This window comes from Ceratotherium simum, chromosome 38 (assembly GCF_057802395.1).
Source record: "Ceratotherium simum simum isolate JZ-2026a chromosome 38, ASM5780239v1, whole genome shotgun sequence".
NCBI lineage: Eukaryota > Metazoa > Chordata > Mammalia > Perissodactyla > Rhinocerotidae > Ceratotherium > Ceratotherium simum.
This window is the reverse complement of record NC_141937.1, coordinates 3143072-3160528: the sequence shown is the minus strand read 5'-3', so window position 1 is coordinate 3160528 and position 17457 is coordinate 3143072. Positions and strand designations below refer to the sequence as shown.

Here is a 17457-nt window from a genome sequence, read left to right as displayed (position 1 = left end):
ACCAGCTTTAAAAATAAAAATCCTTATTGACTTTTACTGTCTCTCTGTTTTTTAAAATTGCTCATGTTAATACATTTTGAAATTTCTGAATTTGCTTTTAAATGCTGATAGTTTCTCAGCCTCTTAAGATAGTTTACAGCTTTTAAAATTTTTAAGTGATAAAAATGATTTTGTTTTTTACCACAATCTTTATTGCAAAATGACACTATATTAGCTATACTGTGAAGGGAGATTAGACACCATTTCTATGGAATACTTTTGAATGCCCAACAGTAGACCTACGGCTGTGAGCTGCCCAACGCCAGGACTAACTCAAGCTGATGTGCGGTTTGTCATAGTTTCTTAGTTATTTCACACATATAGTGCTTTCAATCCCCCACCACTAGTCTTAGGTCACAACCGATTTTTCCTACATTTTAACTCCCCAAACACAAGTTCTATAGATCATTTCTAGGCACAGGGTGAATATTCAGTTCATACCTAAGAGAGAAGTTCCAAAGGACCTCCAGGGACTTCTCACACACTGACCCAGAAGACACTCACTACACAGAGAAGGTCACGTGACACAGCAGGGGCGCAGCCCTGATGGCTGCTCACAGCTGTCCCTGGACACGAGCCACCCAGAGGAGAGCCTGACGTGCTCCCGCTCAGCCACAAGTTGGTTCAAGAAGGTTCTGTACAGATGCACACGTGGCCACAAATCACTGAACTAGCACAGAGGAGCCGGGCCCACACTGCTGACACCAGTGGGGAGGACAGGTGTGTTCTTCCCCAGCAGCGGAGGGAGCACTGAGCTCCCCAGACCCGTGCAGGAGGATACACGATTCAGGGAACTTTCTAAAAATCCAGAACATTACAGAAACGGGAGACCAAGCCCACACCACAGGGAAGAACTCTTCCAGTTGTTTCTCCATCCAACACACTTCTCTCTCAGATGGGGCGTGATTGTGAACACACACCACCCCTCTAGGCTAGGACTCAGGCAGCGTGCTCCACCCCATCCTCGGTCACACAGCGATGAACGCTTCTCCTTGCCAATTCCCACACAGCTTCCCTGTCCAAATCCAGGCGCTCCAGGGCCGGAGTCCTCTGAAGGAAGAGGGGGCCCTGAATCCAAGTCACAGATGAGCTCAGAGCAAAGTGGGAGGCCTGGGCATGGAGGGAGAGCTGAGGGATGGTCGTGGTGAAAGTGGTCCCCTCAGGGGAGGGGACGACTAGTGGAGTGGAAAGGTGACACAGAGGGAGGGGCCGCAGATGGAACGGGCTGAACAGGCTGCAGCGAAGGGTAAGGAGTGAAGGCAGAAGATCGAGCTCATAGCTGGTGAGAGGCGCTACATGGAGACATCAACATGAAAACACAGGTCTGCTCCGTAACGCCCGCGACGATTTGGGCAAACGTGCATCACTCCTATTAAGTAGCTCCATCTGGGCAGGGATGGCGTCTCAAATCTATACACTTCTCCCTCCCTCACGCACACACAAAATGGCCACGGCCCGTGCACGTTACCAAATCACTCCACTTTCTCTCATCAACTGTTGGAGTTCTATTGTCAGAACCTCAACAACACAAAGTGTCAAAGAACAAAGTAAGACGCACTGAGGAAGATCTTGAGATGAGGTCTAATTATTTACAGCCATGGAAGTGCACATGTGTCCTGTGCATATTAGCTCCAACAGGTCCTATCAGGCTGGACATTTTTATTCACTTCGCCATCGGGGTCAAGTCTACAAAGTCTTGATTGAGTCACACATCAGAATACATGCATTCTCCTTTTGCTAAGACCGAGAAATAGAAAAGTCCTGCCCAACCTCCTGCTGCTGCTTGGGGCTCTCTGGGCTGAAGGCAGTGAGCTGGAATCGCCACTCTATTCCCGCGGCCCATCTGCCCTGGTCCCCAACGTGAGTACAAACCAAGCAGAACGCAAGGAGCGGAAGGTGTTCTAGAAATAAGTGCTCTTTTCTGCTTTGTTTGTCTGGTTTTCTTTCCTCTACTTTTTCTTCAAAGTCAACCAAACAGAGTGACTTTAGCAAGTCACAGGACAAGAGCATCTCTTGCGGCCCCTCTGCACGTTTGCGTGCAGCCGTGGGATGTGACGCACCCCTGTCTGTCCAGTGTTTCACCGGCTGATGGGTGCCTGAGTGAGCTGATAGCCGTGCAAATGAGGAGGCACACGGACGCTGCAGAGCCTGCCCAGTCCACTGGGCTGCTGCAGTCTCCTCCTGGCCTGGCTTCTGCTTTTCCAGCCTCACTCCCGGCTTCTCTTGCACACAGTCTCTCCAAGGCACCTTCTCCACTCCTCTTGTGTTTTACTCACATTTCAGAGTAAGGAGCTTTCCTATTTTTTCATCCTTAGAAAGAGATGGTCCACACTATACTTTGGATGTAAAAATACATTTGAAAGTTAATATTATATCTAACCTTAGTTCTAGAAAGTTTGCAATTATCCCAGTCCAAAAATTGAGTTAAAATTAGAGACTCAAATGAGCAATTTCTTAAGCAGTCGCTAGAGCATTTCTACCATAACCATTTCAAAATAGTCTTCCAAGGTAAAATCCCTCCATCCCTTTCCCTTATAAATTCGACCACATATTGTAACGAGTAAAAGCTACAAGCCCGTGGGCTTTGGGCAGGATGGTGTGGCCGGGATGTCTCGCTGCAAAGAATGTCACAGCTCATGTTGACCAGAGAGACACGTCCAAGCAGGTCCCACACTTGTGTTGTGGTTAATGTCCATCTGAAAATCCCAAGACAGTGGAAATATGGCACATAAATCATTCCAGGAGCGTGAAGCATATTTTTCTTAGCTTGTCAATCTTATTCAGAACCTTGTTTTCTCTGGCAACAGGAGGAAAGACACTGGCCAATAGCCTAAACACTCATTCTCCAATTCATTTTTTTTTTTTTTTGATCTTACTAATTTCACATAGGAGAATAGAATAGCCAAAAGAAAAAATAATTCTTTTCTATAAGAAGCCAGGAAATTTCTACCAGCTCCTCACTGCTTCTTCCAACACTCCGGGCCTCGGCCATTCCGTGTCAGGCCACGAGCTGGAGGGCTGACACCAGGAACAGTGTGAACTTGCTTCTCTGTTTTACAAGAGCTGCTATGTCCATGAATGATGTTTAAAATGACAGCAACGTAGATTAACCATGACTCTCAGTAACCCTAACATTGCTGCAACCTAGGAAAAGCTAGTTCATGGTGATAATACTAACTTGAAACAGATGTGTACTCAAAAGGGTGAGGGAGAGGAGGCTGACAAAAGAGGAAAAGCTTTTTTTCCCCTTAATGTGCAAAACCATTTACAGGGTCCAACCAAAGCCAACTTTGCGTAACAGCATAGAATGCCAAGTGAAAACTCTTCCCCGACAAGGCACATTTCACTTTCCAAGCACTTAATACCTTTTGAGGATAGCATTACTACATGGTTCTCCCTGTTTTGTAGCTGATGCAGCTACAAAAGGATGCAGTGGCCTGGTGAGGCAGACGGCAGGGGAAGGAGGAAGTGCGAGGTGGCCACCAGGAGAAGGGGCAGCCAGCAAGGTTGGGGCATATCTGGTAGCAGGGAGGGTAGCACTGTCCAGGGGGGCTCAGTGTGGGGTGGGGGGTTAGGAACACTGCCTGCGGATCCTAGGGACCTTTGCAAACCAGATCTCAGGGAGAAAGAGTGGCTGCTGTGCATTTGCTGGGTGGAATTGAGTAGGGCACTCTGATCAGCGGTATTCCTGGGACGCCCTTTAATGGATCTCAAGGAGTATATGCAAATTACCAATAACAACAGGTACTGCTCAAGGAAAATGATTCTGACGCTTGTTAAAGATGGTAAGGAAGACTTTAACTCAAGGGACCACTGCAATGGGATTTTGCAATAGGGGAGACAGATCGAGCTCAACTCCAATACAATAAGGAAAGAGGGGATTTACAGCCAAGGAGCAGGTGGGTGGTGGGGGTGGTGCTGGTGGATGGAAAACGCCTAAGAGGGCAGGGTGATTCTTTCTAAACTGACCTAAGAAGATTTCTGCTGAAGGCAAGTCAAGGTGATCAGACACACTGGGCAGATGGTGGGGATGAGGAATTTGACCAGACACTGAGGCTGCTCAAATATTGAGGCTGGGGGATTTTCTCTACATTGACTCAGCAGGATTCTTGATAAAGCCGAGTGCTGCAGGCCTGACGAGGACGACCCGGAAGTGCAAGGTTGGGGCCTGGTTGAGCAGCGGGGTCGGGAGAGCCTGCCTGAAGTTGGGTCAAGGAGAGTCTTGGTCAGTGAACATCTCAGGTGGCTCCAAACACTGGCTGCTGCCTGCTTAGTGCTAAACCACAGGAATGCGGTTACTGCACGTTCACCCTCCTTATCCTGGTGTGTAGGTTCCTCATGCTTAATTACAGCTGCACCACCATGACGTCTCCTCAGCTAACTCGTCAGCAGGAAAGGCTTCTGATAGAGCTGCAAATCAGATACGATGAACAATACTTTATACTGAATATATTTGTGTCTGATCCACTTGCTTGATTAAATCTCACTGTAGCTTAACAGACTGTTTGTTGATAATTCCTGTTTATTTGAGTTTAATTTAATAGTTTTTACCCATGAAAATATATCAGCAAACATATAATGCTGGGGGAAAAATACAACAAAACATAAATCAGCATAATCAGAAATAAAAGCAGAGCATTGCAGAGAACGCTTCTAGTGCCAGACTAGCTTTACTTATTTAACAAGCACAGAAGTGTGGAGCAAAAGATGAAGAGTATTTCTGGCTAAACTACTGGATGCTAACCCCACTTAACACAAAATGAACTCATCCTCTGTTTCCCCACATTTCAAAGGAGCACTTTCCACGGAGCACTCTGAATGAACTGAATCATCCACACAACACTGGTTAACAGGATTCTCTTCACCTTTCTTCCCAAGCCCCCAAGTCTCTGTCCCCACCTCCCTCCCTGGCTCAGAGAGCTTGGATGTATCCTACCTGCTTATTAATTCGCCACATCTAAGAAATCGTTCACCCAGCACGCAGAAACATAGTGAAATCCTGCGTAATCAGTAAGTCAGATGATGTGGACAGATATGCCATTTTTTACTTAGAGTACTTTCATTTCATTCCTCTGCTTCTGAATGCATGAAAAATATATGGAAATAGTCTTTGCTGCATCACCGTGTGTGGTAGGAGACGGTAGGCACATGGGTTAAGGAGGTAAAGAAAAAGGAGTGAAATCTCAATATTTTGGGTCATCTTTTCACATATTTTTGAATAAGCAACAATACTTTGGGAAGTTTTCTTGGATGTAAGGAGAGAAAGTATGGAATGAAACTCAAAGATAAGGCACATCACAGAAACAGTGACCACAAATCAGGAATTATGTTTAGTGTCTTTAAAAGAAAAGGAAGCATAAATAAGCAAAATGACAAGCTAATTAAGTATTCACTAATACAGACAATTTATTGTTGTCTTCTCTGATTTTGTTGTTGTTGTCCGAAAGCCAAATAGAATCAGGATTAACATAGAATTTCTTTGGATGCACTTACGGAAAGTACCTGAAAATTATTTTAATAAGAAATGGTTTTCCTGGAAACCACTCAACATCTAGAAGAGCTTACCTATCAAGAATCAAGAATAAGCCCTAATGTTTAACTTTCCAGGAAGCTTTCTCTTGTTCCATGACTGGAGCCAACATTGTTCACAACATTTGCTAAGAGTTTCTTAACGTTTATTTTCTTAGGACACCATGTTTCCCTTAAAAAGGGGTAAGCAATTAAAATATATTCATATGTGCACACAGATCACACTTGGTTATCTGTGACCATGGGAAATCGAAATGAATTGACAATTGATCTAATTAGAGCATTTAAGCCCAGTGATAACATCCTACACAGCAGGCTTCCGTTTACGTGTTTGCCTCTCTCAATAGATGTTAAGTTCATTCAATTCATTGATCATATAAAGATCACATCTTTATACCCCAGTTGCTTAGGACAATGCACGTAAAGTGCTAAAACTTTTTTGAGTATGTAAACAATTCAGCAAATAAATCAAACTCTTCTTCCACTCAACAGTTTACCACTATCAATATCCCAGTTCAAGGGCTTCTACTTTGCCCTTCTCACTCACCCCCACTGTCTTTCAGTAGAAATGTCAAAAACACATGAAAGGTCCCAAATGATAGGTAACCAAAGAGAACCAACCCTAAACAAAACAACTGTCTCCTAGATCAACTGACTTTGAGTACTGATATCTTCAGCAAATTGGTAAATAAATCTTACTCTTAGTAAATAAAATCACTTTTCATTCCCTTAAGACCTATATTCCCTCCCAAACCTTTCCTAGCCACTCCCTCTCAACCTTCCACAGCCCTGAGCCAGGCTTTGGAGCTCTCATGTCACACCTGTGGAGGCTCTCTTGGGTGACTGAAGGTTGAGCAGGGGGGGATTCCTTGAAGCTCTGCTAAGTTGAGATGCTGATGCTGGGGCATTTCCTGGCTGTAGAAGCCACCTTAGCACATGATGCCATGGCAAGGGGACCTGCATTCACGGATCAGGGCAGGTGACTCACAGGGTGACACATAAGATAAGGAAGAGGAATATTGCTATCCCAGCCAGATGACAGGAATTCCATCTTAGCAAATGGGGCCAGTGCTATCAAATGAAACAGTCCAGAACACAGCCTGGGAGAACTGATCTCCAGCCTTCTCTTCCCCTAGGCGCTCAAGAAGGGCATCCAAACTATCAATTACCAGGCCAAGAGTTTACTGAGGTAGCAGAAGCCATGGGTTCTGCAGGCCATAGGGGCAACCTCAGCTTCAGACAGAACCAGTAGACATTGAAGAATATGAAAAACATCAATAAACCCAGGAAATATTTGATCCATATCCATAGCTAACAATTATTGACTAGTGATTTCATCATCCAGACTCCATGTTAAGTTCTCACATATGGTAGTGCATAATCGTCATATTAACCCTATGAGGTAGGAACTATTATTATCCCCATTTTACCAGAGAGAAAAATGAGGCGTAGAGAGTTTAAGGAACCGCCCTGCTGTAAAACGCAGAAGTGAGAATCCAATTTAAGTGCATCCAAGACAAAGACCCAATTCACCTGGAACTTTCCAACTTCCAGAAAAGGTTCTCTAGAATCATTTTAGGTTGTGGGGCACATTCCAAAATATCCTATAGAGTGATTTCCTTTTAAAAATCCCAATAGCCCGCCTTCATGCCTCACCTAATCCATGGTAGACGCCAATAACCACACGACTGAAACGGCTAAAATTAATAATAGATAGCACATGCTCTTACAGTGAGAACTTCCTGTAAAACATTTTAGGAGAAGGAGCATAAGCAAGTCATTTTGCTTCCCTGGGCTCCATTCTCTCATCTATATAATGGACTGTCGAATGAAGTGATGGTGACACCTTCCAGCTAAGTGCTGCGGTTTGTAGGCAATGTTGTTAATGCCCTGAAATCAGAGTTTTCTTGGGGGTGAGGGTCTGGCAGATGCTGAGCCCTGATACATTTCTAGGGCATGCACAGAGAAGTCAATGCAAGATATCCAATTTCCTTTAGAAAGCCCTGAAATCATTCTTGCCAGAGTCAATTATCCAGCCATCTCAATTGGCGTAATGCTGATACACTATAAAAATATTTAAGTTGTAATTCATAAACTGTTTCCAAATCTGATTAAGTGTCCTGGCTTCTCTGTTGGTTAGAGTTTACCAAATGTTGGGTTCTACATGTAAAGTTAAATTTAAAAGCAAGTATGAAAACATTAAGACTAAGGCTCTCCCTGAAGCCTTTTAAATAAGGATGATATTGTTTTAAACTTAAGTAACTACTATTACTTTCCCATTTATGTCACTAGATCTTGAATTTCAGAAAAAATTTTTCAAAGTCTCTGTGTATATTTCAAAATATAAATTTCACAGAAACAAAAGAAACACCATGTTTCTTTTTACGAAATGAGTTATCTTTTTCATCAGTCCAAACAGAAGAAATGTACATTTGTGTTAAGCGCTTTAGACATCCTATTTCTCAACCTCAAACTATTGATGGACTTCCCCTCTTAAATTTTACATGTTGTGATGAGTGATTCTTGGCCTATAATCTGCTGTGAATATACAAACAAATAGGCAGGCTTCTCTGGAAACAGATGGGAGGATAGCTGGGCAGGAATATGGGATTTACTGGACTGGAGTGCAGGGCCAGCCACTCACTAAATCCTCCACTAGGTGGAGGCATGATGAGGCCAGGACTTCTGTGTCTCATATCTCTAGGATCCACAATGCCTAAAAAAAGGCTGACCACATAGCATGTACTCAATAAACACTTGCAGAATGAATCAGTTGGTAAGCTTTCAGCAAGACCCTCAATTTCCCAGGGTTATTTCCCCCAGCAATAGGATAAGAATAGTATAACATGCCTGCCTAGATGTTCACAAGTATCAATGGACAGAAGCTGGTGAATGCATCTGTAGGAACAGAGCGAGGTATTGGTGGGGTCCTCTTCATTAGTACTTCTCTCCAGCACCCAGCACGGGCATCCAGGTCAAACGAAGCGCTCATTGATTATGTTCTGACAGACTACATTTCTTTCTAGTCAGTTTGACCTTCTGCATATCTGATGGTTTATTTATGGCTTTTAGAAATTTAATTTTCACATTGAAGAAACCTCATTTCCGTCCCCCCTGCTTGGTTCCCATTATATTCTTTTTGGAGGTACTTCCACAACCCAGTTCTCCTTGCTGAACCATAACACTGGAGGGGAGTGGATCGTGCTGATAGGATTCCTGAGTCTCCACAGGTCCAGCCCGCTGTCTGCCGCTGGTCTTCCTGAACAATGTCAAGCATTTGCTCACACGTGTGCCTCCCCTTGGAAAGGACAATACAGGGAAGGAGACAAGGAGCTAGATAATAAACTTGGCGTTTTGATGAATAAAAACTTATCAGATATGAAAGCAAATACTGTTCTGAGTTTCTGTTCTTATCAACTTTAGCTTTTTAAAATGCCTAAGACCCAGGAAAATGACTTATCTCAATGAACTTATGTTTAATTTCTGCCAACGTCAGGTTTAAAGCAAGCCCTCCTCCATTATTTGATTAATAGTTGTATTTGTTTGAAAAGATGTTTTACTCTTAGAAACTAGTCACAAAGATCCTATCTAGTACTTCAAATTCTGATTTAGTGAAACCATAACAGAAACTTTTTAAACACGTAATTCCCCGTTGCCTTCATGTCTATTCCTGAGCTTTGCTTAAAGATCTTTTAATTGTTACAGAACCCATGCCTGTATCTAATATCATGGCAGCTGGGACAAAGAAAACCAAGATGAGAGATGTGACATTGTTCCAATTGATTTGACTTCATTAAACAAATCAAAACCTCAATAGGTGCCAGCCTGTGGCAAAGGCGAGGGCAAAGTCAAAGGAAATCTCTGGGTTGTGTCATCCGTCTCCCCCCACCCCCATCCCAATGTCTCTTTTTTATTTAAACATGCTTCACCATTTGGTCATCTATAGATTCAACAATGCAATTTGCATACTGGGATGAAGAGAATAAGATTTGGTTGTTGCAATAAAAAACACGTTAGAGAACTGTCCACAGACCTCTTTGGAAAGGCGAAGATGACAAGATGAGGGACAGGAGAAAAGGACATGATTTTCGGGGTCCTCTGAAAATATACAGACGAATCCATATCAAACCCGGAGCTGCAGAAATATTGCATCAGGCACTTCACTACTGAGCACCGTTTCAGACTGGCCCGAGTAGATTCTGTTGTAGCCTTTTTTTTTTCCATCCTTTTTTGTTAATTCTACACTGATTTCAAATGCACGAACGATCTACACTATACGGTAGTACTTGTGTGGCTCTGGGCCACAGTAAAATAAACCCGATCAACACTAGTCGAGGGCAGGGCTGAGGAGGTTCTGTACTGGGACTTCTAAGGTGCCAGCCACACCAGGCAGTCCAGCTGCACGGACTGAAACGCCCTCCTCACCCAGGCATCCATGGGGGCACCCAGGGTGACTACCCCAAATCCTGCACAGATCGTGAAACAAAAGTAGTTAGAAATTCAACAGGGGCAGAGTTTAGTCCCCACCGAGGACCGGAGAACCGGTCCAATTATTACTAAGTCCCAACAATAACGTTCGATTTTAGGAAAACCGGACCAGCTCTCAAGTAACTTTAACTCCCTAACGTGGGTCTCAGGATAACCGTGCATGTGACAATGGGATAGCCCCAAGACCCACAGCATTCTCCAGGGCGCTGCGGGGACCTGGGAACCTGCGCGCACACAGACGATGGTATTTACCTCGAGTCGACTTAGACTGGAGCTCTTGGAGCGCGACTTCTTGCGCAGGTACACCGAGAAGAACCTGCGCACGGTGAACTTCTTCATGCTCAGCTCCATCGTCCCGCGCCCAGCCGGGAGGAGCCGCAGGGCCGGAGGACGCGCATCCCCGGCGCATCCCAGGTGCGCGGGGTTAGGTCCGCGGGCGGGCGCGCGAGGCTGGGGAGCCCAGCGCAGCGGCCATCGGCGCGGGGCGCGGGCTGCGGGCACAAAGGGCAGGCCGAGCCGGCCACGGCGGCCGGGCCACAATGCTCCCTCCTCCTCCTCTGCCTCCTCCTCCGCCAGCTGCTTCCCAGCGAGGAACAGCCCCGGCAGCCTCGCCCCGCCCCGCCCTCCGCCACTACCGCCAATCAGCGCCCGCCGCCGCAGGCGCTCCCTCCTCCTCCTCCTCTTGCCCTGAGAGGACCGGCCCCGGACAGCCCGCCCCCGCCCCGCCTACATCCACCACCACCAATCAGTTCCTGCCTCCTCGCCCCGCCCTCTGCCACTGCCACCAATCAGCGCCCACCGCCCCAGGCGCCCCCTCCTCCTACTCCTCCTCCTGTCCTCCGAGCAACCCCGCCCCACACCTGCCCCGCCCCCTGCCACTACCGCCAATCAACGCCCGCCGTTACGCCTAGCCACGCCCACCTCCTCAATCTCTGCCACTACCACCAATCAGTGCCCACCGCCCAGGCGCTCACTCCTCCTCCTCTCTCCCTCCGAGTAGCCGCTGGGTGCAGCCCCGTCCCGCCCACTGCCCCGCCCACAGCCTCCACCGCCAATCAGCGCCCGCGGCGGCGCATGCCTAATAAGCCCCGCGGAGGACCGCTGCGCTAGGCGGGCGGTGCGGCTGCTCAGCTGCGTCTGCCCCTTGCTCTCTGTTCGGCTCCGTTGGCCTGCTGGGCTTGGGGGTGTCATTATGTTTCCTTTCCTTAAAACATCTATATACACACTTTGGCACAATGCTCTCCTCTGCCGAACAAAACTTTAATTGTTGACTAGCAAACACTTCTAGAAAATGGAACAAAATCCGGGGGCCACTGTGAGCCTTCACTGGTGCGCTTTGCACCTTTCCTCGCCCCGGCCTCGGGGACCCTCCCTTGCAACCCTTCCTGGCCCCGGGGACTTTCTCCTCGACTCCGGCCCCAAGCACCCTCTCTTCGCACCCCCTCTCGGCCCCGGGACCCTCTCCTCGACCCTGGCCCCGCAGCCCTCGCGCCCCGATCTAGGGGTCCACCCATCACTCCCCGGGTGATGAACGCATCCCCACAAGGTTCATCGGGCAGCCAGGGAAGCCTCCCTTGGCTGTGGTTGGAGAACAAAGACAAAATCCGTCCTCCCTGACCTCCGACTCCATATATAGAAAATTATGCAAAGGAATGACCTATCAGGGCCGGCCCAGATAGCGTCCTGAGGCAGGGCTCTCAGAGGCCAGCTGCTGGCTGGAGGGCTGCAGGGGATTTGCCTTAAAGGAGAACGCACTGGTTTTTTTTCTAGAAACGCTCATGAGATGGCTGTAGGCAGTTCCAGGTCTGTGAGCTCAGGACTCCGTGCAGCTTTTTCTGTTTTACTCTTGTGCAATGTCCACGTTTTGAGTTTATGTTTAAGATAGGGTCAAACAATCTTATTAGCTTACTGCCACCACCCCCTGCAAAGTCCAGAAGCATTCGTGCTTCAGTATGTATGACACATGCTGCTTTTGCCTGGCAGATTGTGAAAATCCATGTGTCGTGTCATCCCCTTGGCTGAATCAAAGATAGCATTAATATTTGGGATAGGCTATCTTTGTAAAGTGAGTCAAGAGGGTGGATGCCCCCAAATAAGAACTGGTGAGTTCATGATGCGTCTGGGTCACAAGGTGAGGTCAGATACACTCTCTGGGGCTTAATGAATGCTGCAGGCTTGGTAGTGGCAAGCACAGAGAGTTTGGCATCAGGGCTGGCAGTGCCACTTCCTTGTTTGGTGAGCTTGAGCACACTGGCATGTTTTGTGTTCCCACTCTGCATTTCTAAGATGAAAATATGCCCATCAAAACTGGTTCCTGCTGCCCTCAAGGGTTGTGCTGGGGGGCGATTATTGGTACTCTGGTGGGCAGTTCCCCCCCCACACCCTCGCCACCACCCAGGCATCCCAGCTCTAAGCAAACGCAAAGACAGCCTTGAGCTATGCCACGTTGCTGTTCTGGCAAAGAGAGCAGCTGAAAGATGTTGGACATTGGGCTGGTCACCAACTCTAATTTGACTGGGCTTCACTGTGGGGAGCTGGTATGACTGGTCAGAGACAGGAGTGTGGTATGCCAACTATGCCAGCTCAGGGGCACCCTGCTCCAGACAAGGCCCTGGGGGCAGGCCTAAATCAAGGCTGTGTTTTAGCAAGAAGAGCATTTTGACGATCTGGAGTAACAGCACTGGAAAGGAAACGTCTTATGGAACATTCATGATACTCCCAAATTTGAGTGCCACAAAACTGTTCTATTGAACTTGGAAATCTCAAAAGAAAAATCAGCTTTCATTTGTCAATCGTGGAATTCATTTCATTGCTAGAACAAATCTGTTTGCCTTTGTTTTTGTCCTGGTAAAATAAAAGTGTATTGAAATCTCTAGCAAGCATTGACCACCACTTCACGTGCTTATACAAGGAAACCCTGCAGACCACCAAATCTGGGATAGGTGTCAGGGCCACTTGAAATTGGGTCCAAATGACCATTACCAAATACCAGAAGAGAAAAGGTGAGGTTGATAAAGGCTCGTGCCCAGATGAGGAGTGGATGGGCCGGGAGAGAAGGCAGATTGCTCAGCAGCTCCTCGGTTACCTCAAGTTTCTCCCTGACTTAGCACTAAAAGTCTGCGACTGAATTCGGTGGCTACTGCTGCTTCTAAGAGAGTACCGGATTGGCCAGTGTGCATTCAATTCTGTTCAACCAATGATTATGGAACACCTACTAGCACCTGGCACTGTGCTCCGCATCAGGGAGGCAAAAATGGTGACCACATGGCTCCTGACCTCCAGAAGTTCACAGTCGAGTGGAAGAGAAGGAAAGTGAATAGACAAATACAATGCAGTTTTTGTGTAATGTGAAAGAAACATGTAGGAGGATGCTCTGTGAGCAGAGATAAATGAGAAGTCTATCCTCAGCGGAGAAGCCAAGAGGAGGTGGCCTCTGGGGTGACCCCTGGGGATAAGGAGATTTCCTGGGCAGAAAGAGGAGGCAGGGCCCCAGGATGTGGAAGAACAGGGCTATTGAGACCTTAGAACAAACAAGATTTCATGATTGATTAACGAAAATTAAAGTCCCTATGAAGTCCCCAAGACAAGTGAGCTATAAAATTTCAAAACTTCAAAGATAGTAACCGAGAGCCTGTTCCACACCCTGAGACTCCCCTGTCTTTGAGAACACAAAATGCCCTGGACAGGAAGGAGAGGGGGCTTTTGTCAGGAAGCTGACTTGGGCAAGATCTGTGCTGCCACCCGCTTCCTTGCCTTCCACCCAAAGGACTTGGGCGGGGAAGGAGTGCTACCTCCTTTCTTTCCAGCCCCCACAAGAACTGTGATTTGCTGGGGACAGAGCACCTGAGGTCTGGCTTCTAGAGGAGAAGAGGGATGGCCATTGCTCCGGGGAGGTGCCAGGGGGGATGGGGGTGGGGTGGGGCTGTTCATTGAGTGGACCAAAGGATATATGAACGTTTCCTATAGCTCAGACATGGCCACGCAGTACAGGGGCAGTTTGGAGGTCTCTGAGACCCAGTCTGGAACAGAAGCATCTGGCACCAGGCGGAGGGCTGAGGGAAGAATTCTAAGTAACCCCCAAATGGAATGCCTCTGTCCTGTAAGTGGGCTGCAGGCTGTGGGGGAGAGGGTCTCCAGCCACAGCAACATCAGAAGAAGACAAAACAGCTCTCCATGAGAGAAAGGCTCAGGCTGGGCCCAGGGAGCAAGACCAGCTGAGTCAGGACCAGTTTGAGGAAGCCTTTTCTATCTCTTTCTCTCTCCTCTCCTCCTGGCTCTGACCCTGAAAGGGACACTGCAGGCTTCCAGCGTGATGGGAACTTAAGCCAGGCAAACAGAGAGTGTCTGAGTTTGATCAGTACTTAGGACTAGAAATATTAATTTCTTAATCAAGTGTTTAAAACTTAAAGCAAATATGGTTGTCTGTTGTCCAAGAGTGGGAAGAAAAGCCATGGAAATTGACAGGGTCCTCCCGTTGTTCACACTACTGACAAATATTGAAAGGTATGTTTTGATCCAATCACAGCCAAGTTTATTCAACAAACCAGTTACAACTGTGAGTGAGGAGAAGGAAGAGTCAAAAATGATGTCCAGGTTTGCAACTCTGAGATTCCGTTCCGACAGCCGTGAGGGCCATGGAGAACCAAAGCCCACCCACCCAGCGCAGGGTTGCAGCTCGGCTCTTCCCTCAGGGTGAGGGTGGACTAAAATAACCATCCCCCCCGCCGTAGACAAGGAATCATAATTGAACACTGGTACTAAATGTGGGAGCAGGGCAGGGCGAGAACTATCCCCTGAGAATTTGTGAGCACAGGCAGCCCTTACAGGGGCCTGTGGCCTTAATTCACTCCTATGTAATCTAAAAACAACAAAACCTCAAATTGAGAATTTAAAGTGGTCTCAAATGGTTCTTACTCCAGGTGCCTAGCAGAGGCGCACAGAAACGCTCTCTAGAGAAACCACATTAAACCCAGGCTTCAGAGAACTCCTTCAGATGCAGTTCCAAAGATGATGCGCTCACAGTCACTGAACACACGGTCCACAAGGACGCTGGGATCAGCAAAGCCAGAGGGACAACCGACCACGGAATCAGACACGTGGACTTCGCTCCTGGACTTACCAGATGTAGAATATAAAATTATCAAATCTACTATGTTTAAGGAAATAAAAGGAAGAAAGGAAAATATGATTGAAGAACAAGAGACCCTCAGAGCGCCCGAGCAGATAGGAAAATGAACAATATACGCTGGGATTGAAACCATGTAGTACTGGGCTACTGCGATTGAAACCATGTAGCACAGATTAGATACAGCTGAGCATAAACGTGCTCTTCGTGAGAGAGCACATTCGATACAGGTGGAAGCGCTCAAGTGCACAGTGGTACGAAGTATCGTGAGATGGAATGTACATCGGAGAGTGAAATATCTTGAATTAAATTTCCACCCACTGTTCCAATTGTGACTTGACCTTTGCTGAAATTCTCTAAGCCTCTAGAACAGGGATTATCAACTAGAGGTGACTTTGTCACCCAAGGGGACATTTGGTAATGTCTAGACAACCATTTTTGGTTGTCACAACGGGGGGGTGATGAGAGATGCTGCTGGCATCCAGTGAGCAGAGGCCAGGGAGGCTGATGAACATCCCCTTTGCGCGGGACAGCCCCTCCACAAAGAATGATCTCGTCCCAAAGGCCGTCCTGATGAGGCTGAGAAACCCCACTCTGTGCAATGAAGAAGGGGGGGGGGAGGAGAAACCTGTGGCACTTTTCACACAAGGTTGTCACCTACAAAAACGGCAATTTTGTGCAGTTAAACCAATATATGCTCAACAAAGTCATTTGTTAAAATCCTAGCGTTTCACACAGAAAATTAATGACACGACTAGAAAGGCGTAGACCCCGAATTCCAGAATTTGTATTTGAATGCTCTATTAAACTATATTGTCTTGTGCAGGGCACGACCATTCACTCTGCTGCCCAAACCAGAAGGTAAGAATTCCCATTCGCTTCTGTCACTTCTTCATTCCTTATGTCTAACGACTGACTTAGACTTGTCAATGATGACTTTCTAAATATTGTCCATGTCTCCCTTTCTTTCCAAGTAATATAGTTGGGGCCCTCATCAGTTCTTGCCAGAATATAGTAATTACAGGCTAAATGCTATCCCCCACAACCCATCTGTGATCCTACTACCAAACTGATCTTTCTAGAAGCAAATCAGGTCAAGTCACCCCCTATGCACCATACCGCCCACCCCATGTCTGCCAGGATGAAGGGCAAACTCCAGAGCTCGCAGGCTGTGTTCTTCTTGATCACGTCTCCCTCTGCTTTGCTATTTGCCTCTCCTCCCACTCCCCTAGAACTCAGGCTGTGCCCGCCATGCTGACATGCTGTGTCAAGATGAACTTCCAGCCTCCATGATGCTGTGCATGCTGGTCACTGCCTGGTATGTCCTTCCTGCCCTCCTGCCTCTACCTACTGGTCACGCCTCTTTCGAGATTCAGTATCATTCCCTGGGAAGCCTACCGAAATCCCTCCACGCCAGAGGCTGTCTTATGGAGTCCTTCCCTGGGGTCCCCGTTTTACTAATCACACTGGATCACGGCTCTTGGCTTGTCTGTCTACCTCTCCCACCAACTTGGAAATACTCAGGATAGCCACTGTCTGCAGCACTCCATATGTGTTTGTTTAAAGAGATTTTATGATGATTATTTTCAGAGATTTGCTGGTTATGAAGAGCTGGGCCTACATTATTATTTCATGTCTGTAACACACATGAAATCTACAAAACAGACATGGTGAACCCCATCTAATGAGGTGAAGAGACTGAGGCCCAGGGAGGTGAACTGACCATCTACACTTACACACAAGATGAAAAGGGTTCGTCCAAGGTCTGTGCATCAATGAATTCACAAATTCTCAGTGTGTCGAGCACTATACTAGCTGTGTGTCAAAAGAAATCATGAGGGAGTAGCAATCAAGAGGGCGACAGGCCAGGACTTCATTTCTCTAGACGATTACACTTGGTCAAGAAATGCCCCGAGGCCAAGATCCTGCAGACAGAGCATCTCACAGACAGAAGTCCCCGGTGGCGGCCTCCACCGGCTTGATTATGGCTTTGGGGTCATGTGAGTGCCTTTGGCAGCAGGAATGTTGAGCTCTAGTGTGCAGAATGGCTAGAGATTCTTGTTAAAGGTTAGTTTACTCACGAGACAGTAGAGGGACACCAAAGTGAGGCTTATTCCATGGAATAGCATTGAGAGAAAAAGGCATCCAAGTGCGTGTGCCAAGGGTAAGAAATGTGAAAAACATTTCATGTAGATGCTATAACTTGCCTCTGGTCTTCTCTAATCATCAATATCTTAAAAGACAGAAGGGCAAAAGAACCATTGTTTCATTGGGAG

At 47.1% G+C, this 17457-nt stretch overlaps 1 protein-coding gene across 5 annotated transcripts in view; it reads right to left on the bottom strand.

Annotated features, from left to right (window-relative positions):
• RPS6KA2 (ribosomal protein S6 kinase A2) overlaps positions 1-17457 on the bottom strand; it is a 370158-nt gene that overhangs the window by 179105 nt on the left and 173596 nt on the right. Inside the window, exon 1 of one of the 5 annotated variants that reach the window (XM_087425034.1) lies at positions 10309-10595. The exons of 3 other annotated variants lie outside the window; for them this stretch is intronic. In XM_087425034.1, the coding sequence (XP_087281160.1) occupies positions 10309-10407 (99 nt within the window). In that variant the 5' untranslated portion in view covers positions 10408-10595. Of the gene's footprint in view, positions 1-10308; positions 10596-17457 lie in introns of those variants that run through there. One more of the 5 variants, XM_004440551.3, reaches the window with a different exon arrangement.